Below are 19,579 nucleotides of genomic sequence, written 5' to 3'. Positions count from 1 at the left end.
ATTTTCCTTATAAGAGAAAAAGAGAACTGTGCTGTCATGTTGTCACACAAGGCTTTGCCACTCTGTGTCCCTGCCGTCCGCGCCGTTTCTGTGTCTGTCTCCCATTGGACCGGGGCTCCGGAAGGCCCGGGACCCCCCTGTGTCCTCTGCCAGCCTGGTGCCCGCTCCGAGCACGGGCTCAATAAACAGTCTGAGCAAACCCGCTTACCTGTTAGAGTGTCGTCTTTTCACTCCTCCCCTGCCACGGGCTCTTCTTCCTCCTGGTGATAGGTGGTTGGTGTAAACTGTGAAAAACAGAAAGAAATGGAAGAGGGCTAGCGACCGCAGTAGCTAGCGTGACGGGTGTGGGGTGTCCGTCCTGATTTGTTCCTGTCTACCTGGCCAGCTAGCTGTTTGGTGCTTTTCAAAAGAAAATCAGGAGTGCTGTCCCCTGGTCTTGGCTTGGGGGGGAGTGACGTGGGGCCCATCACTGTGCCCTTCTGCTGGGGCAGGACGCTGGCCTGTGAGGTGGGGGAGGGGGGGCGCCGGCTGCACAAGCCCGCCAGTGCCACGCAGGCGTTCCGGTTCCTTCCGCCAGTGCCACGCAGGCGTCCTGGTTCCTTTGGTGCTTTAAATATTCTCTTCAGTGATTTATGTACTTGGCAGGACATCTGTTTTGTTTTTTGCATTTTTTAACTTTGGAAAATCCACTTCAGCAAACTGTGTGAAAACACTCCTTCCCTCTCCGATTTCAGATCGTCTCCAGCTTCAAGGCCACCACCTCGAGGGCCGTCTGCCAGCTGGTGCGGGAGTACGTCGGCCACAGGGACGGCATCTGGGACGTCAGCGTCGCCAGGACGCAGCCGGTGGTGCTGGGCACCGCGTCAGCCGGTGAGCACAAGCGACCCCCAGCCTGCGAAGCGCGGCTCTGCTGACCTCTGACGGGGGACTGATGTCACTTGTCCCTGATCCGGGGATGGCGGGAAGTAAAGGCAGGAGGGAGGAGTCATTGGAGTCCACGTGTGTGGCCTGGGTGCAGGAGCACAGGGGGGCATGGTGCCCAGCCCTGCCTGCTGCCTCCCTGTGTCCTGTGGGTGCTGTCCTGTCTGTCCTGCCTCCCCGTGTCCCGTGGTGGCTGGTGTAGCTGTGGACTGAATATCTGAGGAAGCACATACTTGTTTTGGGTGGATTTAACTGTGTTAAGGGCGAATGGTGACGGTAACATAAGTGGAATAATTTTTAAGCGCTAGGTGTGTTTTTATTGGCCTTGCTCTTGTGCACCTCCACCAGCAGGTGCATCTGACACTCTGACGCAAGCGCAGTCTGGGGGAGCATAGTGCTGTGGTAACGGGAGAAACGCACGCTCCCTGGGGAGTGTGTCTAAAGTGGCTTAACACCCTTTCAGATAAAAATTGCTAAAACTGAAAATGGTGCTCACTTACCGAAAATGACTTTCCCGGCTTGTGGGCGAGTTAATGACTTGCCAGGTTCTGCTGTTAAAGGCAGAGCTGAACAGGGTAAAGCCAACTGCGATAAAGGAGGTGGTGAAACAAGTTTCTTCTTATTTGATGCTATTAATGTGTTCATATGTGAGCGTCTCAAATCACTTTAGAAATCATAATTAAAAAAGAAAGGGTAAAAGCTTCCTTTCTGATATTTCAGGCATTTCATTTGGATAGTTGGCATATAGCTCTCAGATTTTCCTAGTAAATCTATTTTAAAAGACAATAGTGCCTATGAGAGGGAAGGCCCGGGGGGGACTTATTACCTCAAGTAACTGGTGACTGGGCTTGGATGCGGTTTGAACTTGAGCACTGGAGGGTCTGAGAAGTTTCACTACTTAGGTAAGACCGTGGAGCAGTGGCTTCAACCACTGTGCACCACCGTTGAGCCAATGCCGTCAACGCAGCAGCTCACGACGCGGACAAACTCCGACCTTGGAGACTTTTCTGTGATGACGTGAATTTAGCAGAGTAATAGGATCAAAGTTGTAAGATCTTTTAGTGTAACTTCCCACTAGAGTGGTTATTTACCTTATTCTTTTATTGAAACGTCTGTAACATTGACGGGGGCTGAGTTGAGCATCTTTCTTTGGCTCTTGCAGACCACACGGCCTTGCTGTGGAGCATTGAGACGGGGCGGAGCCTGGTCAAGTACACGGGCCACGCGGGTTCAGGTGAGCACTGCCCGGGGGGCCCGCAGTAGAGGCAGCCCCCAGCCTGGCCTTGTTTCTGAAGTCTCACGTGGTGAAGGTGGCCGTGCCACTTGATAGGAGTCTTGTTCGACGTTGTCAGGGGACAATGCGGTCCATGCAGAGACAAGGGCAAACTCTGTGTCTGCGGCTGGTGTGACTCTAGTGAGCGGACGAGCTGGGCTCCCTGAGCACGTACAGACGGTCTGCATCTTACTCGATGCTGCGTAGAAACCACGTGTGGGAAACTTTGTAACTGACACGTGTGCGTTCTTTCCTCTTCTTTCTTTTTAATGCTGTGGATGTGCTGAGAATGCGGGCATTATTTATCACAAAATACGTGTCTGTTTTAGAGATTTACCTTTGATGTGGTGAATTTGGATGCATTCAGGCTAAATAAAGGATGCTCTGAGTGTGCTTCTGTGCCTGCATTTAATGCCATCTCCGGTAGCTCTTTTCTGCCTTCTCGGTTCTGCCCGTGTGTGCCCCAGCGTCCCGCCCAAATGCCCTGCCGGGTTCCTTCCCCAGGGCCTCACGCACCCGCCTCTGCACCTGCCCTGTTGGCAGACTCCAGCAGCATCGCCTGTGGCCGGCAGAGGGCACGTGTGGGTGGCCACGCGTCCCGGGTGCCTGCCTGCCTGCCTCTCCCCGTGGTCCCGTCCACGGCCAGGGCTCCAGTGAGCTGTGGACCCTCCTCTTCCCTTCCTTAGGGTCTCTCTCCCTCAGTGATTCCCTGTGCCACTGTTTTCTCTTTCCAGCCCTGGGCTGCTCCGCCTCAGCACACGGACAGGCTGGCGCCTTTCCCACGGTGACGCCCTCCGCCCTCTTCCTCCCCCGTCCACCTGCACCTTCCTTCACCCGCGGCTGTCGGTGCCGCCCTCCTGCGCTTCCCGGCACGGTGCCCGAGTGTGTGGTGGGCTCAGAACATGGCAGAGTGTGGTGGAGAGGGGGTGTGCCGCATTCACCGTTTCTATTCCCCACTTCTGTTTGCTTTATAAGAACATTTTAAAAATTAAATGTATGTGGCTGCGTGAAGAGTCACCGGCAGTCCCCTGCCTCACAGCTCCTCACTCCCTGTGCTCACTTCCCAGGGGCCACAGCCGTTTTAAGTCTTCTTATTTCTTCCAGTGTCTGCATAAGTTACTGCTTAACTTTTGAGTTTTAGACGAAGAAGTATCTCTTCTTGAGGGAAATGAGGGCTCTCCTCCTGCTTCTCTGCTCGTCATCCCAAGGAGTCACGTCATGACTTTGATCGAAGTGGCCCCTCGGAGCCCCGTCCCGGTGCCGGCAGCAGTGCCGTCTCGCCTACCTTGCTTCTCTCATGAATCACAAATGTTCTCAGTGGTACCTGGAATGAGGACTCCTTTCCAGAAGGTTTTCGGTTGACTTTGCCCAGATCCATCAGAGGAAGCCAGGCCCTGACTTCTCTCTGGCTATGACAGTCCCAGACGGCATCTTCTCCGACAGAAGGCTGTTTTGTCTCTGTTGACAATCGTGGTTGAGTGTGGCCACCTTCCTCGTGATCTCGGCTGGATCTCCCGGGTGACCTGCCGCAGCTTCTCCATCAGCACCCGCTGCTGCACCTGCACGTCCATGCTGTGGAGACGCCTCTTTCCTTAAACCTCACGGACCAGCCTCTGCTGGCTTCACACTTTCGTTCTGCGGCTTCCTCACCTCTCTCAGCCTTCACAGAATTGAAGAAGCCGGGGCCTTGCTCTGGATTAGGCTTTGGCTTAAGGGAATGTTGTGGCTGGTTTGATGTTCTGTCCAGACCACTCACACTTTCTCCATGTCACCAATAAGGCTGTTTGGCTTTCTTATCATTCGTGGAGTAGCACTTTTAATCTCCTTCAAGAACTTTCCCTTTGCATTCTCAGCTTGACTGACACACGAGCTCTTGCTCTCGGCCTGTCTTGGCTTTTGACATGGCTTCCTCACTAAGCTTAATCATCTCCAGCTTTGGATTGAAAGAGCAGACCCTCGTGATGATAGACCGTCACCGGCCTCCTGTTCTGCTGTCCTGGCGCCTTGAGTTGTGTCGCAGGAGCGGTGCCGTCTCCCCAGTTGGGCGGCGTTTGCTCAGGGCGCAGCGCCTGGTGGTCCCGCTCCAGCCACTGCGGGGTTTCCACCACGAAGGCGACCGGCTCCCCCTGATGCCTGGTTCTCTGCCGAATCACACCCGGGTGTGGCTCCAGTCCCCACTGTGACGTAATTACTCTGTCACCCGGGGAGGTCCGTGGTCAGCTGTCACGGGAGCACGTCTGTGAGCAGTGCTGGCCGTGAGCTGTCACCGTGCTGCGTGGGCAGCCAGCGTGGCAGGCGTGTGCCAGGTCCTTGCAGGCTCGCGGCGGCCTGAGACAGGCATGGCCGATGCCCGTCTCCTGAGCACTTCGCGGAAGCTTCCCGAAGACTGATGACGTGAAAGTTGATCACTGGTCTTACCAAGATTTCTCACCGAAATCGGAAGCGCTAATACCATTTGTTAGTAATTGTAGTTAATTTTGAGCATTATTTGTTGCCTAACTTCATTACTTAAAAGGTGGACACGGTTTTCACCACAGTGAAAGTATTTTAATGTTAATATTATGGTAAAAGAGCATCTTCTAGCATTTTTCACTTAGTTTCTTACTTTTTTTTTTTTTTTTTTGAGACAGAGTCTCACTCTGTTGCCTGGGCTAGAGTGCCGTGGCGTCAGCCTAGCTCACAGCAACCTCAAACTCCTGGGCTTCAGCGATCCTACTGCCTCAGTCTCCCGAGTAGCTGGGACTACAGGCATGCACCACCATGCCCGGCTAATTTTTTCCATATATATTTTTAGTTGGCCAGATAATTTCTTTCTATTTTTAGTAGAGACGGGGGTCTCGCTCTTGCTCAGGCTGGTCTCGAACTCCTGACCTCGAGCGATCCTCCCCCCTCGGCCTCCCAGAGTGCTGGGATTACAGGCGTGAGCCACCGCGCCCGGCCCACTTAGTTTCTTAAAAAAATAAAGTTCCAATGGCATAGCTCACAGTTTCATGAAAAGAGGTAACTTGCTTGGTTTGGTGGAATCGCTGCTTCCTCAGAAGGTGTGAAGTGACGGGGGTCACACTGACCCACGGTGGCCGACTGGTTCTGAGACCCGCTGTTCCCTGGGGCAGTCCCAGGTGGCAGGTGGGCTCAGCACTGGCCGGGACCTGGCGGTGCCCGAGGTCTTGCTGGCCACACACTTGGCTTTCGCTCGGCTTTCCCAGCTGCGTGGAAGGAAGGAGGGAGGGGGCTCTTCTCCTCTCCTGTCCTCAATCAGCGAGTGCCGCGTCCTCGTAAGACCTTGCTGCGAGCCCTGTCACCAACACGTCTGGATGAGGACAACATTCAGTCCAGTCCCTGTCACCCCGAGGCTGGTGCAGGGTCATCCCCCTCGGTCCTGGGACCTCCCCTTGCCCCGGAGCAGACTGGGAGCTCGGGAGGTGGGCTCGGGCCAGTTAGCGCTAAATGACGTCCCTGTCTCTGGGAAGAAGCAGATTGTTAAGATCCTTCTCTGTGTCCTGTGACGCAGTGACAGTCCCCTGTGCCTCTGCCGTCTGTGTGGTGCCCGGTTCTAACACATTTGCTCACGGCTGGATCGAGTGGGGTATCAATGTCGATGTCATTGTTTCAATTTTTAATTCTAGCTTTGAGATACAGCTGTCGCTAATAAATGTCGATGACCTGTGTTTCTCCCCCTAAAGCTGTTTTTGTTGTGTTTTTATTTTGCAGTAAATTCTATAAAGTTTCATCCCTCAGAGCAGTTGGCGCTCACTGGTATGTTGATTTTTTTCTTTACTGAACAAAATTATTGGTAATCTTAGAACAACTATAAATATTTCTTTCTTACTGGTTGAATCAGAATAATCCATGGCTTTTACAAAACTTAAGATAATCATTAGTAGACAGTTTATGAATTAAATGAGAAGTGAATTAAAGAATACTTGAGCAGTACTTTTTGAAATCAGTAGTGGATTACCAGTTAGATTGACTTGAGATTATTGTGAGATTAAGATCAATTCACTCTCCTCTTGATGTTCTGTAAAGCGTTTGACTCCTCCCTGCGCGGTTCTCGGGGACGGAGACCGGCTCCCGATGCCCGTGATGCTGCCGTGTGTCCCGACTCTGCCCCCTTTGACGTAAAGAAACGGAAAATAATCCCGAGACACAGTGTTTTGCCGGAGTCGGCATTTTGCTCCTTTCTAGATGATTTCCCTGGGCCGTGATAGCTTGGACATGTCGTGATTTCAGTGGTGCTTTTGGGGAGCAGCGTCCCTGCACCGAGGGTTCCCCATACGACCGTCAGACCCCGGTGGAGCCAGCCCCGTGCTGTTTAGGGTTCAGGGGTGACAGTCTCCAAGGCCGTGTTTGCTCCCGTTAGACCAGGGTCGGGGCAGCACCGGGCAGTGAACGTGCTCATTGCGGAACACGGCTCGGCCACGGCTGCTCAGCCCTGTGCTGTGGCGTGAAGTGTCAGGGGCAGCGAGCAGCCGTGGCCGAGCCGTGTGCAGGGCAGTGGTGGGGGACGTCTGGGTTTGGCCCTTCTGAGGGTGGTGCCCGCAGGTAACGGCTCTCCCTGATGTCTCTCTGCAGCTTCCGGGGACCAGACTGCGCACGTCTGGAGGTACGCGGTGCAGCTGCCCACGCCCCAGCCGGCCGCCGACTCGAGCGTAAGCGCCTTCCCTGTCCGAGAGCTCAGCGCGGCCGGACCCGCGGGTCTGCCTGCAGCCCCCAGGGTGAACCCGTGACACCGGCCAGCACTGGATGTGGCCGAGGCCGTCTGCTCCACCTGCTGTCTCTCGGCTCCTGGCCGTCCCTGTTGTTCCTGGGCCTGCCGTGACGGGGTCCCCTGCACGGTCGTGCTTTCACTGACCTGGGGCTGGGGGTCCAAGACGTGCGTGCAGGGCAGCTTCCTCCCGAGGCCTGTCCTTGGCGTGAGCCCCGTCTCTCCCCTGTGTCCCCACGGGTCGTCCTCCGTGTGTGTCTCTGTCCTCATCTGCTCTCTTACAAAGACACCGGTCGCATGGCTCAGGGCCCAGCTGAATGGCCTCATTTAACTTAATTAGCCCTGAAAGGCCCTGTTTCTAAACACAGTCACATGCACGGTCCCGGGGCCGGGCCTCAGCGTGTGAGCTGGGGGGCCATGGTCCAGCCGTCGCAGCCCCCCGTCCTCGTCCCCGAGGTTTGTGCAGACGGCACGAGAGCAGGACGGGGCGTCCCCGCACGGCCCCGGGTCAGAGCAGGCCACAGTGGTGCCTCCCTCGTCTGGGCCGGGGTCTCAGCCAGGGGTGGCCGTGCGGTTGGTGACATGCCCCAGGCCGTTACCCCCGCGTCCTGCTGGTGTCGGGCGTGGTGATGCCGCAGTCCTCGGACGGGAGGGACACCTGCGTCTGGCCGTGTCGGAAGCACTCGGGACCCCAGGAGGGTCTCTCTCCGCCCACAGCAGGTGTCCGGGGAGGACGAGGTGGAGTGCTCCGACAAGGACGAGCCCGACCTCGACGGCGACGCGTCCAGCGACTGCCCCACCATCCGCGTGCCGCTCACGGCCCTCAAGAGCCACCAGGGCGTGGTCATCGCCGCCGACTGGCTGGTGGGGGGGAAGCAGGCCGTGACGGCCTCCTGGGACCGGACGGCGAACCTGTACGAGGTGGAGACGTCGGAGCTGGTGCACTCGCTGACAGGTACCCGGTGCTGCCCGCAGAGAAACCGTCCTTCTGGGCCGGGGTTGTTTTCAGGCCTCCTGGCTGTTCTTTCTCGCAGGACTCTGGGTGGCTGAGTTTATTTTCCCTGCAGGGGATGGAACTGTGGCACGTAGGGTCCTGATGTTTGAAATGTGGTTGCTGTGTTAGTTTTCCATTGCTCTGTAACAAATTGCCACACACTTAGTGTCTTAAACAGGAGAATTTACCGTGTCTTGGTTTCCTGGGTCTGGGGCAGCGGCTGCCCTGCCCGGGCCCTGCATGGTGGGGCTGGTGCCTGGGGGGCCTGGTGGGGACCGTATCCGCCTGGCCTTCTGGTGGCTGGAAGAGTCCATTTCCTGTGGCTGCAACGGGGCTCCCGTGTCCCTGCTGTCAGCCGGAGGTTCCTCTGAGTCTCGAGGCTGCCCCGGGTCCCTGGAAGCCCCTCCCAAGGGCACCGTTAGCCCCCTGGTAGTTCGCTGTCTTTCAGCCGGCAGGAGACCCCTCTGCCCCGCGCTCTCCAGCGTCGGGGACGGGGCCTCGTGAGGGCCTGGTTGGGGTGGGCCTCCCAGGTCAGTCTGACCCAAAGTCAGCAGGTTTGGGGGCCTGAATTCCACTTGCAGACTCCCATGTGCCTCACGCGGCCTGGTTCCCGGATCCTGTCCCGGCACACCCAGCCCCCATCCTGACGAAGCGCAGTCAGTTCTGCAGGGTGCGGTGTGGGGGCGGCTCGGGCTGGGGGCAGCGTGGGCTTCTGCTGTCACGGTCGTTTCTGCAGATTTGTCAGTGAGCCATGTCCTAGTTGAGTGTCCAGGATTGTGTCTCACCGAGGCCCGGGTGTGGTGTCGGAGGTGTTGTTGGGGAAATGGAGAATTGGGATTTAAGCCGTTCCCGTGCGCAGCCTGTCAATCTGCCTGACCTGTCGGTGACCACCAGGGTCGGCAAGTGGGCTGCGCACACACCCCGTTCCCTGCTGCCCTGGAACGGACGACTGAGGGGCTCCAGCTTCCCAGGGAAGACCTGTCCCTGTGACTGTGCATGTCACGTGATTCTGTTAGGTTTCCCTCCTGCTGGACGGCAGCCCGGAGCCCTGGAGGGCGGTTGCTGGTTCTCGTGCTCCTCAGGAGCGGCGCTCAGTGTGGCTCTGTGGTGGGTGACCCGGCTCTGTGGCTTTGCTTGCAGGGCACGACCAGGAGCTGACGCACTGCTGCACGCACCCCACCCAGCGCCTCGTGGTCACCTCCTCTCGCGACACGACTTTCCGCCTGTGGGACTTCAGGGACCCTTCCATCCACTCCGTGAACGTCTTCCAGGGACACACAGAGTGAGTCTCTGTCTTTCAGACGTCTGTCCTTACACATTCACGAAAAATGTTCTGTGGGTCGATGTGAAAATTTCCTTCTAACCTGCTTTTTTTTGAGACAGAGTCTCACTCTGTCACCTGGGCTAGAGTGCCGTGGCGTCAGCCTCGCTCACAGCAATCTCCAACTCCTGGGCTCAAGCAATCCTCCTGCCTCAGCCTCCCGAGTAGCTGGGAATACAGGCATGTGCTACCATGCCCCGCTAATTTTTTCTATGTATTTTTAGTTGTCCAGCTAATTTCTTTCTATTTTTAGTAGAGACGGGGATCTCACTCTTGCTCAGGCTGGTCTTGAACTCCTGAGCTCAGACGATCCTCCCGCCTCGGCCTCCCAGAGTGCTAGGATTACAGGCGTGAGCCACCGCGCCCGGCTAACCTGCTTTTCACTTTTCCTGACTCTACTGTCTTTCCAAACGGCTGTTCTTTTTCTAAACATTTAGCTCCCTTTTTGCTACTTCAGCGGACCTAGGAGAGTAAGAAAAGGCACCGCCGTTGGGTGGGGATGGAGTGGGGGTGGGGAGGGCGGGTGTGGGACGCCCAGGGCCACCATCGGGAAGTCGGACGCTGGAGCTGCTCATGGTGCCCTGGGGCCTCTGTGCCTTCCCTGTCTGGTCTTTGTTGTCCGTGTGTCTGTGGGGCATCCTGTGAGAAGGTCACGCGCACACACATATGTTTGTGTGCCTGCAGACGCAGCCCCTCAGTCCAGTGTGTCCCTCTCTGCTGCAGTTTCCGGCAGGCAGCTCGCGTGTGAGGTCCTTCCCACGCCGTGTTCCCCATCTGACCCTTCCTGCAAGTGCTCAGCCCAGTACAGGCTGACCCCGTGTGTTGAGCTTCGCTGTGTCACGTGCCTCAGACAACTGTGTTACGTCCGGATTGAGGACTTGGGGCTGTCCTGCCTTGAGCAGGTCTTTTGGAGCCATTTCCCAACAGCCTGTGCGCACTCCGTGTGTCTGCGTCACGCGCTGGTACTTCTCGAGACACTTCACACTTTTTCCTTGTCACCGTGTCTGTTGTGATCGGGCTCAGTGATCTCTGCTGTTGCTGTCGTAATTGTTGTGGGGCACCGTGGACTGTGCCCATAGAAGGCGGCAGATAATCGATACATGTGTGTTTCGCCTGCTGCAGTGACTGGCCGGGGCCTCCCTGTTCCCTGACACACAACTGAGTGCTGTGTGCTTAATACAGAGAACAGAGAACTGAGTGCTGTTACTCAGTACAGGGATCACAGAGCTGAGTGCTGTGTACTTAGTACAGAGAACATAGAACTGAGTGCTGTGTACTTAGTACAGAGAACATAGAACTGAGTGCTGTGTACTTAGTACAGAGATTAGAGCTGAGTGCTGTTACTTAGTACAGAGAACAGAGAACTGAGTGCTGTGTACTTAGTGCAGAGATCACAGAGCTCAGTGCTGTTACTTAGTCTGGGCACCACATTCAGTGTTTCTATAATGGCTGTTTCCTTTTACTTAACAGCCTAGAAGAAATTCTTTTGTTCTGCTTAGTTAATAGCTTAGCAGTGTTATCACTGTTAATGGTCCTAACTTAGAACTTCATTTTTTAGGTATTCAGAATAGTAAGTATAAAGAATGTAATAAAGGCAGCTTAATTTGGTTAATAATGAAGAAGATTTTTCAAAATATCGTTTGTCTAATTTGAAAACGAAGGAGTTGTGTCTTGTGGGGTGTGACTAGTTTTTCAAGTAACAGCTGCTGTGGGGAGGGCTTAAACCAAGGCACCGAGTCTGCACCCCAGTGCGTCTCCCTCAAGAGGAGCTGTCTGAAGACATGTCACATTAGATGACGGTAAAGTCTCCCGAGGGATGAATGTGTTACGGTTGTGCGTTGTCATCTGAAAAGAATGAATCAAAGCTAACGTCCCCCAGTGAGGTGGGAGGTGCACCGGGGTCAGCTGCCACCCGAGCCCTCGGGCTGCATCATGGGTGGCCTCATGGCCGTCTGGTGGCCTGGTGAGTGACGGGGGGCCAGGTGGCAGGAGGCAGCAGCAAGGGGAGGATGGTGGAGGGAGGAGAGAGCCGTGGCACGTCCCCTGTCTGAGGACGGAGGGGCTCCGTGCAGACCTGGCAGCACGGTTCTCTGTCGTTGGCGTGAAAGCGTCCCTGGTAGGGGGTGTCAGGTGGGCACCTGGGGCCGTGGGCAGCGTGGAGCCCAGAGTGTGGCTGGGGCCGGCTGTACTTGGCAAGTGTGGGGTGCGGAGCTGGTCATTCCTGCAACGCAGGGTGGCCCGAGGGCGTGGAGTCTGTGGGCAGGGTGTGGCTGTGACAGCCGTCCGCTGTGGAGTCAGCCGACCCTGGACTCCCACCTGCCTGTGGGCCGGCCGTGGAGGTTCTTGCTGAGAAGCCAGGGAGGCTGCAGCCGTGGTTCCCTTCTTGCTGGTGCCGCGGCCATGGGTCCGGGTGGTGCCGAGGGCGGCAGAGGACGGTGGGGACCTCGCGGTCTTCAGAGAGTTGATTGGCCTCCGTGAGTCATGTGTGGCAGCGTCTGGACCTTAGCTCAGGGAGCGTGTTGGCTGCGGCTTCATGGACTTGGGAGGTGAGAACACGTCCCCCCTGCAGCGTTTCTGTGCCGGCATGTGCCGGCGAGCAGTTGGGGCGGCCGGTGCCAGGCAAGGCTGGGGCGGCTGTTCTGCTCCTTCTTGCTGGCGGTCGGGTCTTCTGGGGGTCTGCGGCACACGGGCCACGTCACCCACTTGTGAGCTCCTTGGGGTCTCAGGGGACGAGGGTCTTTGTCCCGCGCACTGTCCCGCAGGCCTGGCTTTCTTTTCCTTGGATTGTTTCCTGTCTCAGGGCCACTGCTCTTGGGACTCAGCTGTCAGGGAATGTTCAGAGTGTCTTGTCTGGACGCGACATTCTGTTCCCCAGCGCGCCTGGGTTCTGGAAGCGCGGGCTGGCTGGGCTCTGTGATCTGGGTGTCCCCGCCTGGCAGAAGTCCGGTTCTGTATGAGGATTGGGACAGCGCTCTGGAGGCAAGTGGTGCCTGGGGACCCTGTGCCAAGTGCGGTCACACCGCGTCTGTCCCTGTGCCGTGCACGGCTGCTCCCTGCGGCCGAGCCGGCTGTGGCTGGTTGTGACTCAGACATGGCTGCGGGTCGGGGTCTGCCGGGCGACGCGGGCCGTGCTGTGCGCGAGTGCGCAGGCCTCAGCCGCAGCCCCAGAGACGCCTGCTCCCGGGTGGGCCCTGTGCCTGGGATGGACACTGGCCTGTTGGTAGCTGGAAAAGCGCCGTTTTCCGGGAAGCTGTGTTTTCAAAGTCAGAAATGGAAACTGCAGCCAGGGCTTGGCGCGGGGCCAGGCGGCGTCAGCGTTTTCCACGCCGTGTGTGTCTCTCCTTGGCCGTGAGATCTGGCAGATTGTGCGCAGAGCGGCTCCGTGTCTCCGTGCGGCTGGGCAGGCAGCTGCTGCTCCTAATGAGGAGCGTGCACTGCAGCGTGTCCGTGGCGGAGACCACGGGGAGCCGCGTGTGCGGGCGGGCGCTGGTGTGCGGCGAGCAGGCGCGCTGTCAGCTGGAGGCGCATGCTCCGCCGCGCCCGCGACAAGACAGATGAGCTTCGCTGCGGTTTGGCAGAGTCTGACGCTTTTCCGGGGAGCAGTTGCTGCTCACCTGCCTCCCCGCGCGACCCCTGGTCTGAGGGCACCTCTGGAACTGCCGCCTCCGTGCCAGGGGTTTCCTTGCGACGTCCTACAATGCCTGTCCGGATCGTGATTTATTGAAAACCTAATGTTTTTTAGCATTTCATTAACATAGGGCGAGGCGGGCTTTTGTTGAGGCTTTTTCCCATTAATTTAGCAGAATGTTAACTGAAGTGTAACTTGGCCGGAACCCGCTGCAGACTTCGGTCCCCGGAGACGTCAGCGGGAGACGGTACCTCCCGCCTTGCGAGGCCTGCGGCCCCTGAGCCTGCCGTGACCTTCACGTTTAGGGAACGGCAGAACCCTCGTTACGGTGGAACCCTGAGGTTCGTTTCCACATGCAGACAAGTCCCTCGTGACCGAGGCGCTGGGCGTCTTCCTGGGCTTACGCCGCCAGAGTGTCTGCTTTGGTCTGCAACGCCCTCCGCCCACTCGGGAACCGCCGGGTGGGGCTTTCCTCCGGCTCCGGTGTTCCTGGTAAACTGAGAGCTGCTGTTGGGAAGGGTTTTAGCTCCGCGCTGCCGCGGCGTCTGACTCCGTCCTCTTGCCCCCAGCACTGTGACCTCTGCCGTGTTCACCGTGGGAGACAACGTGGTCTCCGGCAGCGACGACCGCACGGTGAAGGTCTGGGACCTGAAGAACATGAGGTCGCCCATCGCCACCATCCGCACAGACTCCGCCATCAACAGGTCAGGGACGCTGCCGGCTCGCGAGGCCTGACGGGGGAGGGGGATGGTGGTGTCCGTCTGGTTCCCAGAGATCTGCTGCTCGAGGGGGGGCCTTGGGGACAGTGGCGTGGACTCCTGGGGACATATGCTTGTTCAGCCTCTAACACAACATCAGTATGACACAAATCCTTAGCCTCGTTGGGTGTGGAATCAGGTCAGCGCAGCAGGTCTGTGGGAACGAGAGTGGGCTGCTCGGGGCCAGACGTCACGGGCTCTTCACTCCTGCAGGGCTGACCTTGTGCGCGGGGAGTTTGTGTCTCGCCGGTGTGTGTGTCTGTGGGGCACATCTGTGTGTGCATCGTGTAATAGTCACACGTAAGTGACCTGTTCTCCTCGCTGATGCCACTCGCTGGCGATGGCTGGGGCTGACACTAACACCGTTGGCCTTGAACGTGGACACTGCGTTGGAGTCTGTGAAGTGAGACTCGCACGGCCGCTGTTCCCCACACGATGCGCTCCATCTCCTCTTCCAGGATCAACGTGTGTGTCGGCCAGAAAATCATTGCCCTCCCCCACGACAACCGGCAGGTGAGGCTGTTCGACATGTCGGGAGTGCGGCTCGCACGGCTTCCGCGGAGCAGCCGGCAGGTAACGGGGCTCTCGGGACCATTCACGGAGCACGGTGGGGGGAGCCCTGGGATTCCATCGTAAGTCACCACCGTCTGAGAGAAATATGGCGCAGGCCACAGAAGTAATGTTACATTTTCTAATAACCACATTAAAAAGGAAACGAGGAGTTAATTTTATCAGTGTAGTTTATTTAACCAAATATACCCAAAATAATGTAATTTCAACATGTAATCAATATAAAATATTAGAGATGCTTTACATTCTTATTTTCTTACTAAGTCTCTGGATGCTAAATTTTCATTGGAAATACTTGATCTGCATTTGGAGTTTACAAAACTTAAGGCTGAAAAAGTAGAGGCGCGTGCTCGAGTTCGCCCCGAGTGTCCGTCTCCGGGCGTGGAATTGAGCAGCACCCGCGTGTGAGCCGCTCTTTGGCGCCTGCGCTAGTGGCTGCCGCGGGCGAAGCCGTCTCGGGTGTTTGTGCCGAGTCTGCACAAACCGGTCCCCAGGTGCCGGTTCACGGGACACGGGTCCCAGGTGCAGGACGTGGGCCGTGCAGGTTCACGGAGCCTCATGTGGGTGGTGACCGTGCTGGGGCAGGAGAGCTGGAGTCCCCGTGGGGTCTGTCCCAGGTGAGAGCGTCGACTGGCCAACCCGAGAGCTGTGGCTTCCGGCTTCCTGCTGGGAGGCCCTTCATTGCCACCAGCTTTGCGCGGGGCCACGCAGTCCTCGTCCCCAAGCCAGCTGTGACGTCCCTGATCTCTGAGTCGAGTTGATCTTCACATCGTTGCTGTCCAGAGGCTGGTTTTGCTGCCAGTCAGTGGATGTTTTGTTCGTTCTTTTTCTCCTTGGTTGTTCACAGAGGAGGAATAGGAGGCAGCTTTTGTGACCCTGCGTGACGTGGTCTTTCTCTCTCACAGTTTTCTTGTTTTTGTGGCCTGTTCTCTCCACGTGTGTGAGCAGTGCTGTTTGTATGTGAATGTGTTGCAGGAAAGTTTTGTGTCATTTTTTGAGAGTTTCTTTTACTTAGAAAATCTGCCAGCTTTCCTTAGCACCGTTCTTGTCCTTCCTGGTGCAGCGGCGTGTTGGAGCTGCCGCGTGGATCCAGAGACCATGAGCGTGCTCAGGCGTAGCTGGCACACGTGCCGTCCCACACGCATGTGCGCTGGTGTCCACACTGTGAGACTTGTCAGCTATTCTGCAGTGACTTCCCGACGTTCCGGTGTGCAACTGGAATTCCTGAAGATGGCAGGAATCGGCCGTTTATCTACCTGCGTTTTATTTGACACCATTTTTCTGGCTCCTTCATTACCTGAACTGAGATTTGTTTCAGTGGGATTTGAGGTCTTTGAGTGAATTTCATTTAATTCATCCCCAAACATCTTGTAGCCTCATTTATTCATTTAAAATTTTCAAATTGGTCATTTATTTATTTTTTTCTGTCTGACTGGAGCCGTGAGGTGCTGTGGTTGGGTCCATGGACCCCTCTGTGTGTCCAGCTGTCACAGCCTGACACACAGCAGCGCCGAGGGCCGGCGGCCACGCTGGCGGGATGTGTCGGCTCTCGTGGATGCACCTGTCGGGCAGGGACGAGGGTGTGCGGGTGGCAGGGCATGCGTGCGTGAGACTGTAGTCCTGCACAGCACTCTGCTTCCTTTTAATTTAATCATGGCGAGGACATAGCTGTTACTCTGGCTATGGTCTCACAGACCTTCTGTTCAGGAGTGGTGCACTAACTCCGGCTTGCTTGCCTGTCACCAGGGCCACAGGAGGATGGTGTGCTGCTCGGCCTGGAGCGAGGACCACCCCGTCTGCAACCTGTTCACCTGCGGGTTCGACCGCCAGGCCATCGGCTGGAACATCAACATCCCCGCGCTGCTGCAAGAAAAATGAGGCCCCGGCGGTCCCTGGTGTGGCTGTTGGCCGTGGACCTTTGACCGGTGTGGACTTTCTGCACCTCAATCAGCCATTTTCGTGAGAGTCTGGCCCTGGGAAGGGTGCTTTGTACATGTTGTTTCCACGTTGTGCCCAGCTTGCATGCGATGTACAGAAACCGTGTGCCGTGTTTTCTGTTTTTGTCCTGTGTGTGTCGGCATCCTCCGGTCAGCGCGAGTGGAGCTCACCCTCCATGCAGCACGCGAAACGCGTGCGAGCTGCTGGCTTCTGCCAGATGAGCGTAGGGCATTCGCTTCGTGGATTAAATGTGAACCTATGTCCTTGTTGTGAGGCACAAGCCGTCTGTGGCGTTTTCTGGAATAATCATGCACGTCTGCCTTGTGCTGGGGAGGCCCCGGAGCTGCTCGCTGGCTGGCGGCGGGAATGAGCCAAGATGCCGTGTTTACCTCGGAAGTTTTAGCGTGTGCTGTTGATTCAGCTTCAACTCTCATTTCTATTACAGTTCTGTAAAAATAATCTGGATTTTAGAAGTTAAAAAAGTAGCACAGAATGTTGAGTTTGCAACATTTGGAGTTTCTTTTGAAAAGAAAAGGTTTCTGCTTTTTTTTATAGAAAATCATTTCAATCTGCTGAGGTCTCACACCAGAAAATTTAACAATAGGATTCTAATCACTGATTTCAGATATCAAGCGAAATTTAAAGCACTTTAGTTTATAGCCATGGTTATAAACAGTTTTTGGAAGTTTCGGATGACTTATCCATTGAATGTGACTTGACCTTGCTAGGACGGCCCTGGCACCTGGCCCCAGAGGTCCCTGCGCTCTGTGTGTCCGGTTGGCATGTCCGGTTGGCGTGTTCGGTTGGTGTGTCGGGTTGGCGTGTCCGGTTGGCGTGTCTGCGTGGGCTCCCTGCCGCGCGGTGTCCCAGAGCCAGCACGCTACCTCAGAGCCGGTGCCTGAGCGGCGCAGGGTCTCGGTGGCCGGAGAGCGCGTTCGTTTGTAGCTGGAATGGTGAATCCCATTCAGGAGGCAAGAAGGAGTGTCCACCACATGTGTCCCGAGGGTTCCGGTCTTCAGTTAGGCTCCCAAGGTGACAGCCAGGGCAGCTGGCAGGTGACACATCTGGCTCCAGTAGCTGGGACCGCCCGGCGCTGACCCCACCTCTGCGTGAGCGAGCCCATCCCTCTTGCCTTCTTGAAATCCTGTTCGTCTGATGTTTGTCCTTAGTGTTTCCTGAGTTACGGCTTTGATGAGGAGACGTCTCAGTTTCTGCCCCTTGTCTTCTTACTCCTCTGTACACGCCCACCCGGAGGCCGGTCCCTGGTAGAGACAGGAAGGTGACATCTAACACCTTCAGTGACGCCCGGTTCTTTGTGTCTCCCCTGTTGTGTGGTGACAGGAAGGAAGGGTGCCCCCTGGTGACTGGGGGAGCCAGGCGGCACGGTGTCCGAGGACGCAGGACACTCAGGCTGTCCTTGGCGGAGCTCGCCCAGAGCGAGGGGCTCCTTGCCGCTCTGTCCTGGGGGTGCCGACCTCAGAACTTCTGATCTGCCTGTTCAGAGGGTTCGGAATGACCAGCACGGCCGGAGGGGAGGGCGGGCCCAGGAACACCTGACAGTGACACAACACGGACCTGGCCTTGCTACTAAGGGGCAGACCACACATATTTTAGAGTCACTTCGTCTTTAAAGCTCAAAAATTTGCTGTATTTTTGAACTTTGGCATTTTCACTGATTCCACTGTTTTTGAGAACTGAGGTCAGGCTGGTCCCTCCGGCTGTCCCGGGCGTGTCCTGCTTGTGGAGCGCTGTGCGCTGTCCGGTGTCTCCGTGGTCCGGCCCTGCCGCACACGCCACCTGCCTGGTGCCTGGGTCCTACTCTGAGAGTGCGGGTGTCTGAGGACGATGGTTGGGAACGTTGGAAAAGGTACGTGCTTAGCTGAGTCAAACCTAAGCACCAGATCTCCGCCAGACTGAAAAGTTCTGAAGCTTTTAGAAATCCATATTCTTGGTGGCCATCGAGTTCTAGCCGACTAGTGACCTTCGCTGCCGTAACTGCAGGGACCAGCCCGGCTCCGACAGGAGGGTCCTCACTCGCTTCCTCCGGGCGCGGCCCCCGCCGGTGCGAGGGGCTCTCGGGAGCAGGCGCGCCTCTTGCTGCTGCGTGTCGGCTCCACGCCCGGCCCCTCCCACGCTGCTGTGGCCGTGGGCGTCACTCAGGAGTCACAGGGAGTCTGGGGGGTGCGTGTGTGTGCATGTGTGCACGTGTGTGTGTGTGTGTGTGTGTGTGTGTGTGTGTGTGTGGCTGAAAGGACGTCCCGTCAGCCATGTGTGATCTCGTCTGAAGTAGTGTTTGCACCTGAGAATAGTTTTGTCCTGTATGCCGACATGTCCAGAATTTCATTTAGTAACGGAGGGAAAACACGTGGCTACTGGAAAAGGCGTGTTGACGCGGAATTGCGTCAGGGCTGTGTTGTTGGGCAAAGCAGCACTTTCTCTCAGCCACTGTTTCCCATCAGTGTTGGTGGAGTCAGAAATCCTGTACATATTTTGGAATCTGAAGAATCCTATGTAAATCATTTGTTACTTAAATCTGTGAAAAACAAGTTCCTTTGGAGGAAAATCTGCATTTATACGTGTTGTTTGGAATCAGTTGTTTGTATTGTATTGATGTTACTGTTTTTAAGTGTTCATTGTCTTCACTGCAATATGAAATTCATTAAAACATCCGTGTTCTGTAATTACTATTACAAAAGTTTTATGTTATTGGGAGTCTCTTGTTTGTATTATTTTATTATTTTTACTTTTTTCCGTTGTGCTTTGGTGAAACGTTAGACTTAGGAATCAGGTGTCTGTGTTTCCCGCCACCGACATTAAACGAGACACGGTTGTGCTGCTCCGTCCTCCGCCCCCAGGGTTTCTGGAAGGCGTGACCACGTGCCGTGAGACCAGCTCACGCTGTCACAGAGGCTTGTGCTGAGCACTGAGCGTGTTGGAAAGTAAAACAAATTACAGCCGTGGGAGGCAGGCCCCGTTTTCTGCGGGACATGCGCACAGACGGCGGCGGCCCCCGGCTGTGGTGGCTCTAGTCCAGGCCAGTGTCTTGGTTGTCACAGGAACCTCCGGGGCAGTGAAGTCCTGCGGGTGGCGCTCTCTCCACTGGTCACTCAGCTTTCTTACCGTGCTCCTCAAACAGCATGCGATTATTGTCTGAATTTCGTAATTACATCTTCAGTTAATTTAAAGGAAAAAGCAGGAAAAGACGTGCATTGGCTGTGATTTCACCAGGTTGCTGCATCTGTCTCCCTCACTATCCATAGGTTGTCCCCTAATTAGAATTTTATAATTTTATTCCAAAATTGGGAACGCTCAACTGTTATTTGCAATATATGATATATAGCTCATGTTACAGTGGGACAAAGCTGAAAAATGAAATCAGTTAAAGGTCTTGTGTCACTTAAAATTAATTTTATTAAAATATCTTTTGTTAAGCAGCTTTTGGACAAAATGAAATATACTGGGTCTTTGGAG

General features: G+C 55.9%; 1 protein-coding gene across 4 annotated transcripts in view; it reads left to right on the top strand.

The window, feature by feature from the left end:
• Nucleotides 1–18,814, top strand: part of WDR37 (WD repeat domain 37) — a 32,928-nt gene extending 14,114 nt beyond the window's left edge. For 3 of the 4 annotated variants that reach the window (XM_045529971.1, XM_045529972.1, XM_045529973.1), the window contains exons 6-14: nucleotides 735–870; nucleotides 2,084–2,155; nucleotides 5,906–5,950; nucleotides 6,767–6,843; nucleotides 7,617–7,854; nucleotides 9,034–9,175; nucleotides 13,412–13,546; nucleotides 14,059–14,173; nucleotides 15,917–18,814. In XM_045529971.1, the coding sequence (XP_045385927.1) occupies nucleotides 735–870; nucleotides 2,084–2,155; nucleotides 5,906–5,950; nucleotides 6,767–6,843; nucleotides 7,617–7,854; nucleotides 9,034–9,175; nucleotides 13,412–13,546; nucleotides 14,059–14,173; nucleotides 15,917–16,048 (1,092 nt within the window). In that variant the 3' untranslated portion in view covers nucleotides 16,049–18,814. The remainder of the gene's footprint in view (nucleotides 1–734; nucleotides 871–2,083; nucleotides 2,156–5,905; nucleotides 5,951–6,766; nucleotides 6,844–7,616; nucleotides 7,855–9,033; nucleotides 9,176–13,411; nucleotides 13,547–14,058; nucleotides 14,174–15,916) is intronic. The other variant, XM_045529974.1, reaches the window with a different exon arrangement.
• The last annotated feature ends 765 nt before the right edge of the window (nucleotides 18,815–19,579 follow it).

The sequence above is a fragment of the Lemur catta genome, chromosome 18 (assembly GCF_020740605.2).
Source record: "Lemur catta isolate mLemCat1 chromosome 18, mLemCat1.pri, whole genome shotgun sequence".
In the NCBI taxonomy this organism is placed as follows: Eukaryota; Metazoa; Chordata; class Mammalia; order Primates; family Lemuridae; genus Lemur; species Lemur catta.
This window is presented reverse-complemented; position numbering and strand designations above follow the sequence as displayed.